Genomic DNA, 23882 nt, shown 5'->3' with positions numbered 1-23882 from the left:
TGACCTGGCATTACTGTCTGATCATAATGTTCCTGCTGAAGATATGAGGGTAAAATTGGCAAGAATCTGCCTGTATTGATTAATAGTAGGGAGAAGACAGTGTGCTATCCTTCTTCCAATGTGTGAGGCAGAGCAGAACTTTTCAGAAGTATGTCTGGTGGACCACGGTGATCTCTACAGCTTTCCTGGGACTTGATGAATTGGGAGCATCTTGTCCAACCTGTGGATTGAAAGCAAATATGAAAAATAAAGGACACAAATAGGTATTTCTTTATGGACCAATAAAGAGATGGCTTAGTACAGAACCCCATAAAATTTCAAGGACACATCATTTTGCCTCTTTGTTCCCCATTAATCTTAGGAAAAGTTACTGTGCTTACACTGAGAAAGTATCAGCAAGGTGCATTTATGTATGAGAAGCTAGGTTGTTGGAACCTATAACCTCCTAGCAAACAGCCCGGCCACCCTTTGCTTGACCTATTTGCCTTGAGTGGAAAGAGCCCTGGATGTGCAGCTATTTTGAATCCCAGATGCACAGGAATTCTACTTCATTCCTGGAATCCAGCCTGAACAATCTCACTGTGTTTGAGAAGGGGCAGAGACCTGAGTCAAAATGACTAAACCACCGCTACAGAGATCTGGGGCAATGGAGACCCAGATATTTATTTTTTCATAATTAAAGCTATTTGTTTTTATTATTTAATTTGTTTTAAAATTCATTTTTGGCCGCACTGGGTCTTCATTGCTGTGCGTGGACTTTTCCTAGCTGCCATGCACAGGCTTCTCTTGTTGTGGAGCACGGGTCCTAGAGCACGGGCTCAGTAGCTGTGCACAGGTCTGTTGCCCCGTGGCAAGTGGAAATTTCCTGGACCAAGGATTGAACCCGTGCCCCTGCACTGGCAGGTGGATTCTTTACCACTAGACCACCAGGGAAGTCCACGGACCAAATATTTGTTACTAATCCCATCACAGTCTCATTATACCCGATCCATTCCCCGTCTGATTTTGTATGTATTTTCTAAATTCTTAACTGTTGTAGAACATAGACTGTAACCTTCTTGAACAGAGGGAACTTGGCACATAGAAGCTTTTTAGTAAAACTTTGTGGAAGAGGTGAATAAGCTAATAAATTGAGTACAGGAATTAATTTTAGTTCTGAATTTAGTTCCGTTTCTCATAGCCGTGTGACCATGGGAAAGTCACATAACTTCTCTGAGCATTAGTTTAAGTATCAATAAGATGTAGATACCCCTCCTAGCTACCTCTCAGGACTTTTATGAGGTTCAAATGAGGCAGTGTGTAAAAAATTGCTTTTTTTAAATGGATTCATTCATCATTTAATAAGTTTATTTTGTTCATCGGGGAAATTCAATCAGAGTTGCTGTTACATGGTTACTTTTAACTCTGGACTAGACTTTCTAGTCCTCTTCAGGCCTGTTTCTTTCAATGTTCAGTAGAAATAATAATGTAGATGGGATTATAGAACTAAAAATACACCAAACTATAGAATTATACTAATTCCAAGGGCACATCATCTAATATTAGCAGAAACAGGATTATAGAAAACGGTAAAAATGACAAATATGTCGTCATTCGTTACCTAAAGTACTGTGAAAGAAGGATTCTGATGCCATGCCTGGATGGAAAGAGTGCCACGCTTGATTTTTTAAAATTGAGATGTAATTTTCATGTAATGTTGTGTACCTTTAAGGTGTGCAACGTTTTGATTTGATGCATTTATAAATTGCAGCGTGACTACCACAGTAGCTTTAGCTCACACTCCATTACATCATGTAATTATCATTTCTTTTTTGTGGTGGGAATGTATAAGGTCTAGTTTGTTAGCAGTTTTGAAGTATGTAATACAATATTGGGGCTGGAATCACAGTGCTGTGCATTAGACTTCTGGAACGTATTCCTCTTCTAATCGTACTCTGGTAGATTATGATTTTTTAAGTATTTTAAAATTATTTTATTATTGTTATTGTTATCTTATTTATTTTTTGGCTGTGCTGCGTGGCATGTTGGGTCTTAGTTCCTTGACCAGGGATTGAACTCACGCCCCTCCCCAAATTGGAAGCTCGGAATCCCAACCACTGGGCCACCAGGGAGGTCCCTTGATTACTAACATTTTCAGTTAACGTGGAAATAAAAGAGTGGTAGCATGTGTCCCATCCTGGACTAGATAATCTTTGGGACTCATTCTCAGTGCTATAATTCTACAAAAACAGCCACCTTCTTTAATGTGAAAAGTATTAGAGACCTCGTCTCTTTGCTTCAGTGTGTTTTTGTACATGTAGACAGGGCACCCATCAATTTCTTATATTCAGAAGTTGCATCCAGCCTTTGGAGACATAAATTGGGGGCTCTGTAGCTCTTACAATGTCAGGGACCATTTTTTTTAAATAAAAAGAGCGCAAATATACAAAGTACAAAATTGGATACAAGGCCTGTGTGCAGGTCCTATGGATCCTGAATTTAAGCGTCATTAATTTCACAGTAAATCTACCTCTACTAAAAAGTCTATCATAAGATTCCTGGCCCCACTCTAGCCACCCTGACTCATTATATCTGATCCCCAGAAGTAGGTCTTTTCAATAAGTACTCTATTGCATTATAGCAATATTGCACCTGCCCATTTCCTGACACATAAAGAATTACCCACATTTGCTTCACAACTAAAGCAGCTCCCTGTCTCCTAGAATTTATACATGAACCCCATTTTCTCCAGGCGAATGACAGTAGCCGTACAGAAAACACTTTCCTCTTTGGGCTGAGTGTCAGGCTGGGGTTCAGCTGTCCCAGCTTGCTGGTCTTCCTTCCTTGGCCTTCTCCACAACCGCTGGCACTGGCATAGCTCTCTGACTCGTTGACATCGACTCTGAAGGGGAAAAATGACTGGCATTAACTTCAGGTGGCTGGTATGCATCTAATTATCTTCCAAACCTCACGTCAGACGATTTGAAGAAAATCGTCTCTCTCTTTCGACCAAGGATCAAATCCAGCCCCTGGCCGTGAAAGTGCAGAGTCCTAGCCATTAGACCACCAGAGAATTACCAACAATCGCCCCTTCTAAAGAAAAGCAAATATTCATTCCTATTGGCTGTATCCTCTCTAGAGAATGTCCAAGTACCACAGAGGAAAGGAACTTGCATTTAGTAAGCACCTCCTATATCCCAGGGGGCTTCCCAGGTAGCTCAGGTAAAGAATCCGCCTGCCAAGCAGGAGACTCAGGTTCAGTCCCTGGGTTGGGAAGATCCCCTGGAGAAGGACAAGACAAGCCGCTCCAGTATTCTTGCCTGGAGAATTCCATGGACAGAGGAGCCTGGTGGGCTACAGTCCGTAGGGTTGCAAAAGAGTCAGACACGAGTTAGTGGCTAAACAGCAACCTATATGCCAGAAACCCTGCTCTCAGAATCTCACTGAAACTTCTTAACCACCATAAGAGGCAAATATCATTAGTCCCATTTTAAAGATGAGGCAACTGAGGTTGGAGAAGGCAAACAGCTTTCTCCAAGCCACTCAGCTGGTGAGTGTTGAGTGGCAGCTATGTCCACACTCCAGAGTCTGTGCTTTTCTCATTATGCCCGCCTGCCTCTGGGACAGAAGGAGGTCTGTATAGATCAAGTCCAAGGACCCAGTACATCAGCAAACTCACAGGGCACGGGACTTCAAAAATGATGAACACGGTAATGGCGATTCCACTGCCAAACAAGGTGACTGCAATCAGAACCTTGACCACGATGCTCCATTTCTTCCTCTTCTCTAGGTTCTCATCTGTGTCTAAGAGGGCAGAGAGGAGTGGACAGCGAGGAGTGAGAACCGGAGAGAGGGAAGCCATTGACCCTTTGACTTGCAGGACTCCTGGTTCACGAGACCAAGAGGGGCCCCGCCTGATTCAGAGGCAGAAACTGAATTCCCAGTTCAGGCTCAGAGTCAGGAGTGGGGTAGGCATCATCGCCTCTGCCCTCACCTCCTTTGCAGTGTCTTTCCCAGAGTCACCTTTACTAGGATTTGGAATTTTTCCATGATCAAGTAGGACTGATTCTTTTTTTTAAATTTTTCAATTGGAAGATAATTGCTTTACAAATGTTGTGTTGGGTTCTGCTCTGCAACATGAATCAGCTATACACACACACACACACACACACACACACACACACACACACCCCCACCCTCTTTTACCTCCCTCCCACCCCCCTCACCCCGCCTCTCTAGGTCGTCACAGAGCACCAGGCTGAGCCCGCTGTGTTATACGGCAGCTTCCCGCTAGGTGTCAGTTTTATACATGGTAATGTATATATGTCAACGCTACGCCCCTAGTTCATCCCCCCTCTCCTTCCTCTGCTGCGTCCACAAGTCCATTCTGTGTCTCTGTTCCTGCCCTGCAAACAGGCTCAAATCAGTACCATTTTTCTAGATTCCATAATATTTGCATTAATACACGACATTTGTTTTTCTCTTTCTGACTTGCTTCACTCTGTGTAACAGGTCTAGGTTCATCCGCCTCGCTACAACTGACTCTACTTCCTTCCTTTTTACGGCTGAGTAATAGTCCATTGTATGTATATACTACAACTTCTTTATTTCCATTCATCCGTTGAGGGACATCTAGGTTGCTTCCATGCCCTAGCTATTATAAATAGTGCTGCTATGAACATTGAGGTACATGTGTCTTTTTGAATTATGGTTTATCACAGTATGTGCCCAGTAGTGAGCTTGCTGGGAGGATTGATTCTTGCACTGCTTTCATGGGAAGCAAAGCTACACAAGGGAGTCTGTCTCTAGCAGCCCTCTCAGGATCTCTGCCCTTGTACCCTAACATACATACCACATGGAATTAGCAAGTCAACTTTTCTATGTTCCTTTCAATTTAGTGGGGCATAGTAGGAATAGGGGGCTTCCCTGATAGCTCAGTTGGTAAAGAGACCCAAGTTGCAATGCAGGAGACCCCAGTTCTATTCCTGGGTTGGGAAGATCCCCTGGAGAAGGGATAGGCTACCGACTCCAGTATTCTGGCCTAGAGAATTCCATGGACTATACTGTCCATGGGGTCACAAAGATTGGGACGCGACTGAGTGACTTTCAGTAAATTGCCATCGTTTTGGGGTCATAAGCCAAATTTGGGGCCAAATGGCTCATAAGCATCTTGTTATTATTAATCTCATATTTACATTTCTCCTGTTGGAACTGGGAAGTAACCCAGCTGGAATCCTACAGAATTTGAGTCCTGGCCAATTGAGGGAGGGCTATTGGTTAAAACAACGCAGATAAAAACATGCTTCTTAGTTGCTGTCATCACTGTAATGATTGATTAGAGTTTAAATGTTGTCTCTCTGTTCACACGTTGGATCTTACCCCACCACGCCAAAACCCTCTATGTTGTCATCAAATCTGGCAACAAGGTGAGCTCGCTTGTGTGGAGGTGAAGGATTATTAAACTACAGACATTTCTGGGACCTTCTTTACAGAGAAGCTGATTTTTTTTTTTTTTTCCCATAAGAAATGGAGTGATGTTCTCATGCAAACTGTATGTAGCTTCTCTACTTCCAGGAAAATTCTAGGAGACCCAGGCTAGTGCTGGGGCTGAGAATTTTTCTGTCTGTTCTTGTCTCACCTCTACACATTCTGTTCCTTGATTCAGAGGACTAGAAAAACCATCAATCTTTGTAGTTTTCTCTCCTTTTTTCCCAGGAGTTTTGGAGGTAGTGGTGGAGGGATAAGTCTCTGATGAAGCCCCCATCACTGGGTAGACCTTACATTGAGAGACCCCTGGTAAAAAAAAGCTGTAAAACAAGAAAGAAACAATGAAGGGACAGCTGAAAAAAACTTTATCCTGCCTTTGGTTTTGCCTGACAAAACCCTGAGTTTACCCAGCTGATATAAAACTTCTAATTGTGCCTCTGTTGTTCCATCCATAGGTTTAAGGCGTGGGCCTTGATAACATGAAAGAATGAGTGAGGATATAGTAATAAGAGATATGGACTAAGTCCCCTGATGCTTTTATCCTATAATGTAGGATCAGAATGGAGTGGACCATGTTTTCTTGGCTTATCACTCATACAGCCATAATAATAATAAGGATGGGAAGGTATAGCACTGTTGAAAGTCCCTTCTTTAAAAAAGATGGCTTCAAAGTCCAAGGAAGAACTGAAGTAGTATAGTTTGTGGCAGGTCTGTCTAGTGAGTGAAGTCTAAGTCAATGACTTTGAAAGAGAATCGGAGAAAGGGGAGGAACTGGAAGAAGGGGAGACCACTCAGCTTCACGCACCCCTCAACTTCATTCTTTTAGCATATACTTAAAAATGAAGATCTAGGGACTTCCCTGGTGGTCCAGTGGTTCAGAATCCATCTTGCAATACAGGGGGATGTGGGTTTGATCCCTGGTTGGGAAACTAAGATCCCACGTGCTGCACAGCCACTAAGCCCATTCGGGTGCGACGAGAGTCCAGGCGCCATGATGTGATGAAGATCTTGAGTGCTGCAACTAAGAGCTGGTACAGCCAAATCAATAACCATTAAACAAATGAAGATCTAGCTGTGCCAGGGTCTGCTTCCATACTGTGGACATAGCAGCTGAACACACTCCAGCATGGGAGCTAGCAAAGGGGAAGGAGGGCCAAGGGAGGACATGGAGAAGCAGAGGACAGTAAGTATAGCGAGTTCTCTGTTGTTGGTTAGAAGGGGATGCGTGTTCTGGAAAGAAACAAAGTAGAGCGCAGATTGGGGGTGGGGGTGCAGGTGGGCAGTGGTTGGGCAACCTACAGGAGTTTCATTGAGAAGATGAGGACTGAACAAAGATGTGAAGGAGGTGAGAGGACTAGCCACACAGATGCCGGGAAACTTGGGCAGAGGAAACAGCCCAGGCCAGAGTGTGTCCTGTTTTAGAGGAAGAGCACATAAGCCTGTGAGACTGGAGTGGAATGAGCACGGTGACAGTCGTAGGGGATGAAGGAGCTTCTGAAGCAAATGGATTCCCGTCACTGGGCCTTGCAGGCCAGCTTGAGGACTTCAGTTTTCGTTCTGCTTGGAATGGTGGTCCATTGCAAGTCTTTTTGCAGAGAAGTGACCGGATGGATGGCGTTGGTTTTAAAGAATCAGTGGGCTGCTGGTTGGAAATGAACAGTAGAGGGGCACCTGATAGATGCAGAGCAACCTGCTGAGAGGCTCTTGCAGAATCCAAGTGAGAGATGGCAGTGACTCAGACAGCCATGGAAAAGACAGAATGTGGATGGGTGCTGGCTGTGGGCTGGAGCCACCTTCACATGCCTCCAGATTGATCTAACCCAATCCAGACAGTGGTTCCTGTTCTATTTTTAATGGTCTCCTGTCATTGCCTATGAAATTAAGGTCTGTACGTCCTAGTTGACTTTTCTGAACTACTCTCCCAGGTCTTGAGTCGATGCGAAAATGACAGTTCTTTACTTCAGAGACCAGTGGGTACCGAACCAGGTACTGTACATGAATTGCAGGGGAATTAGTCCTATTATTATTTAATCAGGAAGACTGTTGGCAAAGATAAGCAGAGACAAAGAGCCAACAGGCTCAAAAGGCAAAACGAGAGAATTGCATAGAATTTTTTTCCATCGTAGTGGCAGTCAGTTCTGTAAAGTGATAACTGATGTGTTTCCGGGTCAAATGAGATGAAGGTAAATAAATCTCACTTTGGACAAGTAACCGAAGTTCTCTGAGTTTTCGTTTCCTTATCTGCGGGATGGTTATAGCAAAAATAATTCTTGGTCTATGTCACAGGAGTGATGTGAAGATAGGTAACAAAAACGAGAAAGCAGGTGTGAAAAATACCTTTCAAACTGAGTGATGTTATGATTGAAAGAGGAGGAAAGGGGAATTCCCTGGCTGTCCAGTGACTAGGGTTGTGCGCTTTCATTGCCGAGGGCCCAGGGTTCGATCCCAGGTCAGGGAACTACAATCCCTCAAGCAGTGTAGTGTGGCCAAAACATAAATAAATAAACAACCAACATTTAAAAACAGAGAGAGGAGGCAAAACCTAGAGATCCTCTCTCTGCACAGAAGAACTGTGCCCACAGGGATCATGGCATTTCAGTGTGGCTTTTCTTCTACCTCCTGGGAGACACTGTTTCAAAACGTACTTAATCGGCTTCATCGGTCAGTGTATTTCCAGTTCTTCCCAGCTTGTGAATTAATGTCCAGGACTTCCCTATCCCTAGCGGCCCAGTGGTTAAGAATCCACCTTCCAACGAAGGGGACAAGGATTCAATCCTTGGTCCGGGAAGATTCCACAGGCCGCAGGGCGTAACTAACCCCTTGCACCGCAACTGCTGAGCCTGCACTCTAGAGCCTGTGCCGCAACAGAAGAAGGTGCTGTGATGAGAAGCCCGCACGCAGCAGCGGGAGAGCAGCCCCCGCTCACTGCAGCTGGAGAAAGACGGCAAGCAGCAACAAAAACCCAGCGCAGCCAAAAATAAACACACAAACAGAGTGCTAAGTTAATGTCATCCCTGTTGGCATCTCCTCTCTTTCAGGCCTCCTCTGCTAGGTAACTGGGTATTAAGGTGGAGCATGTTTGTAAACACAACACACTCCATTCCCAGCGCTGATGGAATCGCAACATTAGCTTTTCTTTGGTTAAGGATATTTGAGCAAGAATTCCCTCACTTCTAAAGAAGCTCTGTAAAAATCCAAATTGATGAAATGGATAATTTAGGAGATGATGCTTTCCTTTATTACAAAATAATTTGTTTTAAATAGGAAGCATTAGGTACGTTATATTTAAATGGAAATCTTAGAGATTATTCTGCAATAATATTAACAGCTTGAAAAGGCTATTTAAGAGGCCTTGCATATTGCTGTGGGACTTACATACCTAGAAATTAGACCATCTAGTCAAATCTCTCATTTGTAGCTATGGAAACTGAACACTGGAGAAATTAAGTAATTTGTCAAAGGTGATAATATCAGAATAAACACTTGTTTGATGTCACTTCTCTTGTATCCCACAGTGTTACATGGGGTGAACAGACGGCAGGAATCATTTAATATGAATCAAATGCCAAAGAGCTTAATCCATGCCCTAAAATTACATTTAAAAGATTTACATAGATTTGCCTAAAGAAGAGGCTAATCCATGTCCTTGAGGCTTTAGCTCCACTTAGGGGGCTTCTCTGGTGGCTCAGATGGTAAAGAATCGGCAACGAAGGAGACCCAGGTTCAATCCCTGGGTTGGGAAGATCCCTTGGAGAAGAAAACGGCAACCCAGTCCAGCGTTCTTGCCTGGAGAATTCCATGGACAGAGGAACCTGGCAGCTATAGCCCATGGGTCACAAAGAGTCAGACACAACCGAGTGACTTAACACTTTCACTTTCAAGCTCCACCTGCCTCCAAGGATGTCAGTTAAAAGTGAGTGCCTACCTCCATCTCAACTTCCGATCTCACCTTTGCCTGTCACAAGGAATCCAGCCTGAACCTTGGATGCGGGGGTTAGGTGACAGCTTGGGGGGGCCGTGCTGTTTCTGCAGGGGACAGTCATGACTCTCAGGTTCTTCAGAATGTGCTTGACCTTTTGCCTTTTTTCTGAATGTACAAGGTTAACTTTCACGTTGCTCCCAGAACCAAGACACTGCAAGGTAGCCACGGTCTGGTTTTGAATGAACATGGGCCTTTTGGCTTCGGCCTGAGCTTCTGAAAAGAGAAAAACGAGAGAGGAAAATGAAGCCAGTTCTTAATCTGGATGGTGCCCCGCCAACCCACTTCCATTCACGGCCCACTGCTGTACTTTCTCCTCTTTTTCCGTCAGGTCTTCCTCAGCATGTGTCTACGGTACTGACTATATAAGCCTTGCCTTTCCCCGTTCCCACCACGTTCCCACCACGGGTCCCCTGAAGATAGTGGTGGCTGTAGTCAGTGCAGAGAGATGCTCCTAAGTTGTTTTCTCTAACACAGAGAGGCCTGAGATCTGCTCCCTCTTTCTTCACCCCATCTCTTTGATTTATGTTGCTATGCCTTAGTTCATAAGAGTTTATCTTTTTAAACAGCAGCTGATTATTTATTTATGTGGCAAAGCACATGCGAGCTTAGTTCCTCAACCAGAGATTGAACCCACGCCCCCTGCATTGAAAACACGGAGTCTTAACCGCTGGACCACCAGGGAAGTCTCCATAACAGTTAATTTAAAAATGGGTTTTCAGGGACCTCCCCAGTGGGTCAGTGGTCAGGACTCCACACTTCCACTACAAGGGCATAGTTTCCATCCCTGGTTGGGGAACTGACAACCCTACACTCAGTGTGGCCAGAAAAGAAAAAATTTTTCCAGAAAGCCTCTCAGGGATAGATAGCTTTAGAATAGAATGTTTGCGAGCTGGGCTCAGAATGAGGGAGATAAGCATCTTTTGAAGGTAAAAAAGGTCCTGGAGTGGCAAAGTGATTCTTCAGGAAGGGCCCATTGCCTACCTCAAATTAGTTCAGCTCTGATGCTTCTCACATCCTTTGGGAAGAGATCGGGCAGTGGTTCCACTTGGCAGCTGCTATTCCTAAGTTCTGGGGGAGGGGGAAGAAAGGTAAGGTTTGACTGGGTCCTTTCTCTTTGGAATTCTGGGCACTGGAGAGGGAGATAAAAAGAGAATGCAGTTTCTTCTCATAAAACTTGGCGAGATCAGACATTTCCCCAAAAGAACTTTAAGATTTTTTTTTTTTTTTTTTTGCTGCACCTTGCAGCTTGCGGGTTCCCCAACCAAATTGTGTCCCCCTGCATTTAAAGTTCAGAGTCTTAACCTCTGGACCGCCAGGGAATTCCTAGGAACTTTAGGATTTATGCAAGTGGGAGGTAGCAAAGTATAAATAAAACTGAATACCAGTGTATTATCCTTGGGAAAAAAAGATGAGTTAACTAAGTTAATGAAAGATGAACCAACCCATTCCTTCAAACACTGCTTATTATCACTTCCCCTTCCTGTCCCATCTACCTTCTTGTATTACAACTTTTGAAAGTTTATTTATTAAGTGTAACATTGGACAAGGTATCTCTCTAGCTTCTTCATAGAACCATAGGTCACAGTTATGCTTTTTGGCACATAAATCACAGGGTTCTTCGTTTGTTAAATTTGTTGCTGCTGCACCTCATGCTGCTTGGCCTTAGCTCTGATGAGCTAATTTTAGAGATGAACCATTTAGGACACTTTGAAAAATCATATTTTAAATAAACAGTTATCAAAGAGCAGTTGCTGCTGCTGCTGTTTAGTCGCTTCAGTCATGTCCAGGTCTTTGCAACCCCATGAACTATATAGCCCACCAGGCTTCTCTATCCATGGGATTTCCCAAGGAAGAATACTGGAGTGGGTTGGCATTTCTTTCTCCAGGGGATCTTCCTGACCCAGGGATCAAACCTGAGTCTTCTGCTTTTGCAGGCAGATTATTAATAATCTGAGCCACCAGAGAAGCCCATGAAAGCGGTAAGTGGTACCATTCTATCCTCACATTACCTTTTCTCTCAGCTTTTCCCACCCAAGAGCATCCCCATCTATTAGGACATAATGCTTTAGAAAAGGAAGACATCTGGACGTCCCTGGTGGTCCAGTGGATAGGAATCCACCTGCCAAAGCAGGGGACACAGGGTGATCCAGGAAGCTTCCACACACCGAGCGGCAACTAAGCCCCACAACTGCTGAGCCCACACTCTTGAGCCCGTGAGCCACAACTCCTGACTCGTGTGCTACAACTGTGAAGCCCACATGCTCTAGAGCCCGTGCTTGGCAACAGAAGAAGCCACTGCAATGAGAAGCCTGTGCCACCACAACCAGAGAAAACCCACACACAGCAATGAAGACCAAGTGCAGCCAATGAATACATAAATAATTTTAAAAAGGAAGACATCTGATGAAGGGTAATGAATTTGGGAGTCTTAGTGAAACTGTGACAACACCTTCCAGCAAAGAAAGCTCTCAGTGAAAGAAATTTTAACGTTAGTTACATGAACAAAGCGGAAAAATGCATCACATTCTCTGAAGACTTCCTTCCATGAAACAGACAGCTGTCTTTCTGAGTTGAATATGTTCTATTTAGAGGCTATCTGGGGGTGACTGGAAAGCCTCATGTGCTGAGTATTGCCTGTATCTTTATCTGACAGAATAGACCCCCAAACACTTTCTAGGATTCTCTTAGGATTTCTCAGGACGGTCGGCTAAAAGAGTACTTACCTTTCTTGGTAGCATCATAGGATGTAATGATTAGGCTGAAAACCAAGATGGTATCCATGTTAGCTTGAGCACATTCTCCTTGTAGAGACTGTATGTGGCTGGTCTGACACCACCACTCACAGCCTTGTCTCTAAATGCTTTCACTGCCCTAGAACTGAGTTTAACCCTGGGCGAGTCTGGTTCCACCCTAATTGATCTGCCGCATTTTCTCAGGACCCAGGAATAGAGTTTATTGGAGAGAGGACCAAGTTTGCGTGTTAATGATTGATTCAGAATATCTTCACCTGACTTCACTGCTGGTGGGGACATAAGGAACTGTAATTAACTAGAGGCTTCCCCTGGAGAAAGGGCATAAACAGAGGTGATATGCTTGACACGATATGCTTAACCAATACTCGCAGGGAGACACGTAGACATTCGCATGCATGCTCACTGACACGGTCACATAGATTTACACACCAACATAAAGAGGTGCCGAGATTTCTATTAAGGTAAATTATTTCTAGAGTAGCGCAGACAACTAGGACTGATCCAGTGAGTTACACTGAAGAGGGCACTGCACTGGAAATCAGCAGAAGTGGGTTCCAGGTGAGCCCCTGCAGTTAAATGTATCAACATGAGAAAGTTGCTTGACTTCTCTGAATTACAGTTTTCTCCTCTGTGAATGGAGCATTCCAACCCAGTCATCTCTAGAATTCATTCACTGTTATACACATAAACTTACCTGAGCACAGATGTACCTGTCTAGTTGTGTACATTTTCACACTTCTGAAAAGTGAAGTGAGGGAATTCCCTGGTGGTCCAGTGGTTAAGAATCTGCCTTCCAATGCAGGGGACACGGGTTCGATCCCTGGTGGGGGAACTCAGATCCCACATGCGATGGGGCAGCTAAGCCTGTACACCTCAACTAGAGAGAAGCCTGTGCACCCCAAGGCAGAATCCACGTGCCACAGCAAAAAGATCCCATGTGGCGCAACCAAGACCAGTGCAGCCAGAAGCAAACAAGTAAATATTTACCAAATAAAAAAGTGAAGTGACTGTAGGTGGACCATATTCATGTGACTGTTGGGATGAGAAGTTGTAAGGAAGAGCTAACTGCACTAGGAAAGTGATACTGTGTGCAGTTTGGGAAGGCTTTCCTAAACATAACTGTTGTAGATTTTTCAAAAATTGTATTTTTTTATACAGAGTACATATCTTGTGCAGGGAGCGTCCCTGGTGGCTCAGATGGTAAAGAATCTGCCTGCAATGTAGGAGACCCAGGTTCAGTCCCTCGGTTGGGAAGATCCCCTGGAGAAGGGAATGACAACCCACTCCATTATTCTTGGCTGGAGAATTCTGTGGACAGAGGAGCCTGGCGGGCTACAGTCCATGGGGTTGCCAAGAGTCAGACACGGCAGCTACTATCTCTTTCAACAGCACAACAGTCCATCTCGTGTAATGCTTTATAGACCTTGTGGTAACGTAGCTAGGGGGATCATAAAGCAGAAATGAAGATCTGCTCAGACCCTCTGCCTGTGTCCAGAGGCTCTGCAGTTGCTCTGCCCACTGTGAGTGCACTTACTCCATTGGAACCAACATACATTTGACTATGCATAAGTGGGTTCTAGAGGCTGATGCTCTGATGATAGAAAGGGAGCTTGATTCAAGGGACTTTCCTTAAGGGAGTTCATAAGATCTGAGTCAAATCATAATTTAAGTACTGTTCTGTTTCCTGACATTTAAATTCAAGTTGAAATCTGGCTAAATGGAGCATGAAGGAAAATCTTGGTGCGAAAACAGAAAGGACAGAGGTGTCCCTGAAAGACGTGTTTCCTGAAATGTGGAAGAAGGGGAAGAAGCACTGAGCGTGCAGCCGCAGTGCCTTTCAGTTCCTTCCTTCATGCCACACATTTTTATTATGCGCCTATTGTGTGCCAGACAGCTTTTCCGCAGTGAGCCAGCCAAATCTGCATTCATGTGAAACAATGAGAGGCAGACAATAAACAGTTGGAAATAAAATAGTGTGTGCGTGCTTGGGTGTTCTTTCCTGTCCGGCTCTTTGCAACCCCATGGGTCTTCTGTCCATGGGGGGCTCTTTGCGTCCCCATGACAGGCTCCTCTGCCCATGGGTTTATCCAGGCAAGAATCTTGGAGTGGGTTGCCGTTTCCTACTACAGGGGATCTTCCCAACCAAGGGATCAAACCCGCATCCCCTGTGCCTCCTGCATTGCTGGTGGATTCTTTACCACTGAGCCATCTGGGAAGCCCCTCAATAGGGTAGGGGGCTAATAATAAGTAATACACAAATAAATATACAAGATAATTAAAGACTGTGATAATCATCATGAAGCAACAGGGTGGTGAGGTGAGGGAGAACTGATAGAGGCCACTTTATTATTATTTTAAGTTACTTTTTAAAAAGTAAGTTAATTTTATTTATTTATATTTGGCTGCCCTGGATCTCTGTTGCCGTGCTTTCTCCGGTTGTGGCGAGTTGGGGGCAGCTCTTGGTCATGGCACATGAGCTTCTTACTGCAGTGGCCTCTCTTGTTTCGGAGCACGGACTCTGGAGTGTGTGGGCTCAGCAGTTGTGGCGCCTGGGTTTAGTTGCCCCAAGATCGGTATAATCTTCCCGGACCAGGAATCACACCTGCGTCCCTTCACTGGCAGGCAGATTCTTTACCACTGGACCACCAGGGAAGTTATTATTATTATTCTTATTAGGCTGTGTTGCACGACTTGCAGGGTCTTAGTTCCCCACCAAGGGATTGAACCTGGGCCCTCGGTAGTGAAAGTTCAGACTGAACCCCGGACCACCAGGGAATTCCCAGAAACCACTTTAAGTAGGGGAGTCAGAGAAGACTTCTCTGAGGAGGTGGCATCTGAGCTAAGGAAACCAGGAGAATGGATGTCCTAGAAGCCAAGAAAGGCGGGTATTTCAAGGAAGGAATTGTGAATTGGTCAAACACTGAGCAGAGTGTATAAGGAGGATAGAAAGTGAAAGTGAAGTCGCTCAGTCGTGTCCGACTCTTTGCGACCCCATGGACTGTAGCCTAACAGGCTCCTCCCTCCATGGGATTCTCCAGGCAAGAGTACTGGAGTTGGTTGCCATTTCCTTCTCCAGGGGACCTTCCCGACCCAGGGATCGAACCCTGGTCTCCTGCATTCCAGGCAGACACTTTAACCTCTGAGCCACCAGAAGTTCACTGGATTTAACAATTTTGTAACAGTGGTTCTAGTGGAGTTGGTGGAAGTAGGTGGAGGTTAAAAGTGAATTGGAGGTGAAGAAGCATAGGTCATCTTTGAAAGACATCTGCCTATGGAAGGACACGAAGTGAAGCAAGCCGAGCGGAGGGAACCTCAGCGCCTCAGATCTTCAATGGTCCAGAGCAGCACCGTCTCAGTTGCCAGATTCTCCTGGCAGGGCAGGTGGGTGGAAAGTAAAGGGGCTCCGTTGCCTTTCCTAGGTTTCATGGTTTTTTGCTTACTAGTTCATTATGTGATTGCGTGGTTCTCTGCTCCCTTCTAGTATCAGACAATTTTCCCTACTGTCTGTCTCTCTGAAATTTTCTGTCCATTAGTATCTGGGTAGCCTGTTTCAGTGCTGCCACCTTGGAGCAAGTTTAGGAAAGGCTGTGAGGGCTATTCTCATTCTCTGTCACAAGGTGGCAGAAGAGCTCATTCTTTGCAAAAACAAAGCTTGTGCTAGGAGATCACCAACGCAATGGACACGAATCTGAGCAAACTCCGGGAGGTTGGGGAGGACAGAGGATTCTGGAGTGCTGCAGTCCACGAGGTCGCAAAGAGTCGGACATGGCTTATCGACTGAACAACAACAAGCTGGGACAAAGAGAAGAAGAGTTTTCTTTTCTTTGTTTGGCCATGCTGCGAAGCAAGTGGGATCTTAGTTCCCCGACCAGGGCCTGCACCCGTGCCCCCTAAAGTGGAGGCAAGGAGGCCTAGAGGGAAAACTCCCCATGCAGTGGAGGTGAGGAGCCCTAACCACTGGACCAGGGAACTCCCCAGTAGAGTTTTCTTTCATTGACTCGCAGACCCTTCCCAGAAGTCAGCCGGCAGGTTGGAGGTTCAGAGAAGCCCGAGAGCTTCATTAATGAGTCAGAATATCCAGTAGTGGAAAAATAGACCCAGAACTATTTCTATACTACTAGATTTTTTTTTCCCTTCTACGCAACGTTTTGAGGGGTTTTCTAAATGTTTGCAGTATCTATAGAGGGGGGGCGATCTCTCTCCTGATCTCATTTCCCCACCACAAAACTTCCAAGTTTAGGAGGAAAACAGGCTGTAAGATAGTGAGGTTCATGGAGTGTGAAGATGAGAGATGCGACTCTGAAGACAGTAGGAAACTAGAGCTGATGGGGTGAGTCTGGATGGGTCTCTGGAGCATTTGACCAGAAGACAGGAGGTCACCTAGGTTCTGGATTAGGCTCTGTAATCAACTGAGTCACTTTGAGTAAGACACTTACCTTTTCTGACTTCTGTTTCAGTTTCTTGAATGAGATGGTTGGACAAGATGTTTTCAAAGGGCTGTTCCAGCTTGAAAATGATCTCAGTGCTACATTCTGCTACTCTATCTTTTAAGGGTGTGTATTTTTTATTTGTTTGGGTTTATGTTTAAATCTTTTATTGTGGAATATAGCATGCCTATAGAAGAGTATATAAAACATAAGCATATTTTTAAAGTATTTATTATTTATTTATTTGAATAATAGGTCTTATTTGCTGCTCTTGGGGTCTTCAGTTGTGGAATGTGGGGTCTAGTTCCCTGACCAGGGATTGAAGCCGGGACCCCTGCATTGGGCATGCAGAGTCTTAGCCACTGGACTATCGGAGAAATCCCAACACAAGCATATTTTTAGTAATAATAATATGAACGTATGTAGCCATCGTCCAGAGTAAGAAATTGAACATTGCCTGCAGCTTCCCTGGTGGCTCAGACAGTAAAGAATCTGCCTGCAATGCAGGAGACCTGGGTTCATTCCCTGGGTTGGGAAGATCCCCTGGAGAAGAGAATGGCAACCCACTCCAATTTCTTGCCTGGAGAATTCTGTGGACAGAGGAGCCTGGCGGATTACAGTGCACGGGGCTGCAAAGGAGTCGGACAAGACTGAGTGACTTTCACTTTCACAGTAGCTGAGAAGCTCTTCATATGTCTATCCCTCCGGTCACACTCCTTTCTCTTCTCCCAATCAGTTCCCCAGACTTTTTTCAAAAATAGTGAACTATCTATATATGTATCACTAAAATTACTTTTTAGTGCTCTTGTACTTTTTACCTGCTTTTGTACTTATATACTTTTTACCTGCTGTTGTACTTATGTAAATGGATAGATCGCACCCTATGTAACTTAAAGTAAACTTTTTATTACATATAACACAAAGTGGATCCGCTTCTCTTTGTGTTGTCTCCCAGTCACTACCCACCATCAGGAGTAACCACGATTCAGATTTTTACCATCACAAATGAATTTTGCCCATTTTTGAAGAAACACGCTCTTTTGTGTCTGGCTTTTTTTTTTTGCTCAGTATGATGTGTGTGAAGTTCTTCCGTATTATTTCTTGTAGCAGTAGTTTTTTCATTCTCGTTGCTTTATAATCTTTTACTGTATGAAGGTATCATAAGTTATTTTAAAAATTTTTATGGAGTATATAGTTGCTTTGCAATGTTGTATTAGTTTCTGCTGTGTAGCAAAGTGAGTCAGCCACATGTATACACATATCACCTCTTCTCTGGATTACACCATAGCTTATGTATCCATTCTACTGCTGAGAGATGTTGGGTTGTTTCCAGTTTGGGACCAGAAGAGAAAATGTTCCTGGGACACATTTGAAAGTTTCTCCAGAGTATAAATCCATAACTGGAAGCTGGGTTATAGCACATGCAGGATATGGTCAGCTTCACTAATTAATGCCAAACTGTTTTCTAAGAGGTTGACACTCCCATTGACAGTATATGGAAGTTCCTTTTGCTACAGGGGCCAAATTGCCTTTATAGTGTGGTGCAACCACGGGGCTGAGCAGGGCCTGGCGAATGCTCACATTGCCAGCCTTTCAGTTTGTTCTCGGAAGCTCAGGCCAGAGCCACTCTCCTGTTTGCTTGTTCCCTCCAAGTGTGGGTAAAAGGTTCAGATGTAAGCCCAGATCTCTGATCACATGCTCCGTTCCTCTGGGAATATTGGCCCTGGGCTGGGTTGGGGAGTGAACTTAATACCATAATCATTCCTGAATCCAATATCCACAGGATATTTTGTTCTTGTACTGAACATTAGTGGGACATGGAGAGGGGAATGGAGAGAAAGGGGGAAGTAATAGTTTTAGCCTGCCTCGAAGTTTTGTGTTAGAAACTTTACGTTTTGGCTATAACATTTAATCCAAAACACAACCTTACAAGGTAGGTGTTCTATCTCAGTTTTATAGACAAGGAAACTGAGGCCCAGAAAGGGGGTCATTTGCTCTAGGTCACAGAGCTAATTAAGTGATGGAGTCAGGATGTAAAGCCTGGTTTACCTGATTAAAGAGCTCAGCTCTTTACAGTGCAGAACTCAGGGAAGGCAGCGTCCCTCCTTCTCTGTTGGCTAAGATCACCAATACTAAGAACCAGTACTTCTCAGGACTGCTTGCCTATATTCATCCCCAGAACTATACTAGTCAATCGATATGGCCATCTCATTCATTGATTTATTTATTTATATATTTTTAAATTTTTATTTTTACTTAATTTTACTTTACAATACTGTATTGGTTTTGCCATACATTGACATGACTCCACCACGGGTGTACATGCGTTCCCAAACATGAACCCCCCTCCCACCTCCCTCCCCATAACATCTCTCTGGGTCATCACCGTGCACCAGCCCCAAGCATGCTGTATTCCTGCGTCGGACATAGACTGGTGATTCGATTCTTACATGATAGTATACATGTTACAATGCCATTCTCCCAAATCATCCCACCCTCTCCCTCTCCCACAGAGTCCAAAAGTCCGTTATACACATCTGTGTCTTTTTTGCTGTCTTGCATACAGGGTCGTCATTGCCATCTTTCTAAATTCCATATATATGTGTTAGCATACTGTATTGGTGTTTTTCTTTCTGGCTTACTTCACTCTGTATAATCGGCTCTAGTTTCATCCATCTCATCAGAACTGATTCAAATGTATTCTTTTTAACAGCTGAGTAATACTCCATTGTGTATATGTACCACAGCTTTCTTATCCATTCATCTGCTGATGGACATCTAGGTTGTTTCCATGTCCTGGCTATTATAAACAGTGCTGCGATGAACATTGGTGTCCATGTGTCTCTTTCAATTCTGGTTTCCTCATTGTGTATGCCCAGCAGTGGGATTGCTGGGTCATAAGGTAGTTCTATTTGCAATTTTTTAAGGAATCTCCACACTGTTCTCCAAAGTGGCTGTACTAGTTTGCATTCCCACCAACAGTGTAGGAGGGTTCCCTTTTCTCCACACCCTCTCCAGCATTTATTGCTTGCAGATTTTTGGATCGCAGCCATTCTGACTGGTGTGAAGTGGTACCTCATTGTGGTTTTGATTTGCATTTCTCTAATAATGAGTGATGTTGAGCATCTTTTCATGTGTTTGTTAGCCATCCGTATGTCTTCTTTGGAGAAATGTCTACTTAGTTCTTTGGCCCATTTTTTGATTGGGTCGTTTATTTTTCTGGAATTGAGCTGCATAAGTTGCTTGTATATTTTTGAGATTAGATGTTTGTCAGTTGCTTCATTTGCTATTATTTTCTCCCATTCATAAGGCTGTCTTTTCACCTTGCTTATATTTTCCTTTGTTGTGCAGAAGCTTTTAATTTTAATTGGATCCCATTTGTTTATTTTTGCTTTTATTTCCAGTATTCTGGGAGGTGGATCATAGAGGATCCTGCTGTGATTTATGTCGGAGAGTGTTTTGCCTATATTCTCCTCTAGGAGTCATTCATTGATTTAAATTACATTTTATTTTCACTCATTTTTGCTTTCCACTTCTTTCTTTTCATTTTCATTAGGAAATTTGGACACATCAGTGAAGCAGGTCCACTGATAAACAAGACTTGTGGGGATTGCTTTCTACCTGCTGGTCTAGTATGTTAACTAGAGGTGAGATTTAAAAAGACAGGGACACTGAAATGTTCTAGTCCAAGTTATCAGAGAGGGAAACTTTAAGACTGAAGGGATGGGACTTTCCTGGTGACTCAGTGGTAAAGAATCCACCTGCCAATGCAGGAGACGTGGGTTTGATCCCTGGCTGGGGAGGATCCCACATGTGGCAGAGCAACTAACCCATAGGCCACAACCACTGAAGCCCGAACGCCCTAGAGCCCATGCTCCTCAACAAGAGAAGCCAGAGCAACAGGAAGGGTGCACACCGCAGCTAGAGAAAAGCAACAAAGACACAGCACGCCCAAAAATAAAATAAATAAAAATTTAAAAATTATTTTAAAGACTGAAGGGATGAAGAATGAAAGGAAGTTGAGTGATGGTTCAGTTTTCCTTGAAAGTAAAGGCTCTTCAAAAATTATTAGTGTTGTGTTTTATTATTTATTGTGTTTCATACATAATAGTAGGGGCTTCCCAGGTGGTGCTAGCGGTTAAGAACCTGCACACCAATGCAGGAGACCTAAAAGATGCAGGTTCAATCCCTGGGTCAGGAAGATCCCCTGGAGGAGGGAATGGCAACCCTCTCCAATATTCTTGCCTGGAGAATCCCATGGACAGAGGAGCCTGGCAGGTTACAGTCCATGGGGACACACAGAATTGGACATGACTGAGGCAACTTAGTAAACTAATGCTCTAAGTTCTCCAAGCCAAGCTTCAGCAATACGTGAACTGTGAACTTCCTGATGTTCAAGCTGGTTTTAGAAAAGGCAGAGGAACCAGAGTCAAATGGCCAACATCCGCTGGATCATGGAAAAAGCAAGAGAGTTCCAGAAAAACATCTATTTCTGCTTTATTGACTATGCCAAAGCCTTTTGACTGTGTGGATCACAATAAACTGTGGAGAATTCTTTAAGAGATGGGAATACCAGACCACTTGACCTGCCTCTTGAGAAACCTATATGCAGGTCAGGAAGCAACAGTTAGAACTGGATATGGAACAACAGACTGGTTCCAAATAGGAAAAGGAGTACATCAAGGCTGTATATTGTCACCCTGCTTATTTAACTTATGTAGAGTACATCATGAGGGACGCTGGGCTGGAAGAAGCACAAGCTAGAATCAAGATTGCCGGGAGAAATATCAATAACCTCAGATATGCAGATGACACCACCCTTATGGCAGAAAGTGAAGAGGAACTAAAAAGCCTCTTGATGAAAGTGAACGAGGAGAGTGAAAAATTTGGCGTAAAGCTCAACATTGAGAAAACTAAGATCACAGCATCTGGTCTCATCACTTCATGGCAAATAGATGGGGAAACAGTAGAAACAGTGTCAGACTTTATTTTTTTGGGCTCCAAAATCACTGCAGATGGTGATTACAGCCATGAAATTAAAAGACACTTACTCCTTGGAAGGAAAGTTATGACCAACCTAAATAGCATATTGAAAAGCAGAGACATTACTTTGCCAACAAAGGTCCGTCTAGTCAAGGCTATGGTTTTTCCTGTGGTCATGTATGGATGTAAGAGTTAGACTGTGAAGAAAGCTGAGCACTGAAGAATTGATGCTTTTGAACTGTGGTGTTGGAGAAGACTGTTGAGAGTCCCTTGGACTGCAAGGAGATCCAACCAGTCCATCCTAAAGGAGACCAGTCCTGGGTGTTCATTGGAAGGATTGATGCTGAGGCTGAAACTCCAATACTTTGGCCACCTCATGTGAAGAGTTGACTCATTGGAAAAGACCCTGATGCTGGGAGGGATTGGGGGCAGGAGGAGAAGGGGACGACAGAGGATGAGATGGCTGGATGGCATCACCGACTCGATGCACATGAGGTTGGGTGAACTCCGGGATTTGGTGATGGACAGGGAGGCTGGCGTGCTGTGATTCATGGGGTTGCAGAGAGTCGGACACAACTGAGTGACTGAACTGAACTGAACTGAGGCAACTTAGTATGCACGCATATATAATAGTAGTGGTGGGAAGTGATGGTATTTATCTGGGATAGACAGGTGAGGTCTAAACATGTAGCAGGAGAGAGCTAAGTCAGACTCAAGAGAGATGGAGATGCTGGAGAAGCTGAAGAGACAGTAAGGCAGGAACAGGGAGTAAGCTCTCCGGGAATGCTCTCCTGGGGTTGCAGGAGAGTGAGGTTGGAGGTGAGAAGGTCTAAAGCTGATCACTGTGAAATGTGAGAATCCCAAGAACAGGCAAGACGTAAACAGGTTAGCCTCCCTGCCTTCAGATAAAGGTCCACTTAAAATTTCTCTAGGTATTTAGTAATGAAGTGTATAGGACTTAGAAAGGGCTTAAAAAAAATGATACTGGGGACTTCCCTGGTGGTCCAGTGGTTCAGAATCTGCCTTCCAAAGCAGGCGACACAGGTTTGAATGATTCCTGGTCAGGGAACTAGGATTCCACATGCTCCGGGGCTACTAAGCCCTTGTGCCGCAACTAGAGAAAGCCCACGCACTGCAAGGAAGACCCAGCAGAGCCAAAAGAAAAGATACTGGAAGTGTCATGCAAGAGGCAGCCAAGTTTTGGTGACTGCCAATTATAGATAGGACAGCTAGGCCTTGGCAGTGTCTGCGATTGGATAATAAGGAGGGAGGAGAAGCTGAAATGCCTTGTGAAAACTCAAGTGTCCATGTGAAAACATCGTGCAGAGCCTCTGTGGCGAACGTTGTCTTTCTCGTTGTGTAATCTTGCCTTTCATCATCAGGACCAGACTTATAAAGCGGCCTTCCTGGAGACAGTTTCTGACCTTTTGGTGTGAAGTTCCCTCAGACTCTTAACCCTGGACAAACCTGCACGGCTGAGCAGAGTCGAAGAACACAGTGTTCTGATCAAGTCTTCTTGTCTTCTTTTTTCTCTTATCTTATGACTAGAGCCTCCGTTCTGGTCGAGGCAGTGACTTTCTTGAAGTCTGTCCATCTGTGAAGTATCCTTCTGGAGGTTTTTGCCTCCCAGACGCGACCTGAAGACGGACAAGCAGACGTTGGAAGCAGAGAGGTCTCTGAGGTACAGAGCCAGCCTTTATTTTCAGTCAGTGAAGCCCATACAAATATCTCTACTTAGCTATTGAGGGCAGTACCAAAGTGTAAGAAGTGCTCTCTGCTTTTAAGACAATTAAAATTCAGCTGGAGAGCTGAAACCAACATACCCACAAAAAAATTTTAGCCCAGTGAATGCTGAACCATGTGGTGGTGACCAGATGAAGCTAGTAGAATTCAAAGGAAGGATAATCAGTAGGAGCTGGAGAAATAGAAGAGATCTTCTTTGAGAAAATGGGACTCCCACAGACTATAGAAAAATTCAGAAAATTAGGAAAGAGGCAGGACAAGTTTGCCAGCATAAGCAAAGGTAAAGATAAGCATGGCAAGAGCTGGAAGCCAGATTAGTGCAAGTGTTCTGTATTGGGGGCCAGTGGGACATAACATCGTATTATATCCCCTGTATTGTGCTGTTGTTTAGTTGCTAAGTCGTGTCCGACTCTTATGTGACGCCATGGACTGCATGCAGCCTGCCAGGCTCCTCTGTCCATGGGATTTCCCAGGCAAGAATGCTGTCCTAAAGGTCTCTCACTGACTCTGCCATTTAAGGAATTTGGA

The 23882-nt window shown here is 44.3% G+C and overlaps 2 protein-coding genes across 3 annotated transcripts in view; one reads left to right on the top strand and one right to left on the bottom strand.

Annotated features, from left to right (window-relative positions):
* ACACA (acetyl-CoA carboxylase alpha) overlaps window positions 1-23882 on the top strand; it is a 287918-nt gene that overhangs the window by 21263 nt on the left and 242773 nt on the right. The window contains exon 1 of one of the 2 annotated variants that reach the window (XM_018064170.1): window positions 22942-23292. The exons of the other annotated variant lie outside the window; for it this stretch is intronic. The gene's annotated coding sequence lies outside the window, so the exon portion shown is untranslated. Of the gene's footprint in view, window positions 1-22941; window positions 23293-23882 lie in introns of those variants that run through there. 2 annotated transcript variants of the gene reach the window in all.
* C19H17orf78 (chromosome 19 C17orf78 homolog) lies at window positions 143-12350 on the bottom strand. The gene is given in 8 exon segments (XM_005693158.3): window positions 143-220; window positions 2759-2881; window positions 3659-3783; window positions 5659-5786; window positions 6268-6278; window positions 9429-9661; window positions 10430-10516; window positions 12172-12350. Coding segments are annotated over 8 exon segments (843 nt in total). The 5' UTR covers window positions 12230-12350.

This window comes from Capra hircus, chromosome 19, assembly GCF_001704415.2.
Source record: "Capra hircus breed San Clemente chromosome 19, ASM170441v1, whole genome shotgun sequence".
Lineage (NCBI taxonomy): Eukaryota > Metazoa > Chordata > Mammalia > Artiodactyla > Bovidae > Capra > Capra hircus.
This window is presented reverse-complemented; position numbering and strand designations above follow the sequence as displayed.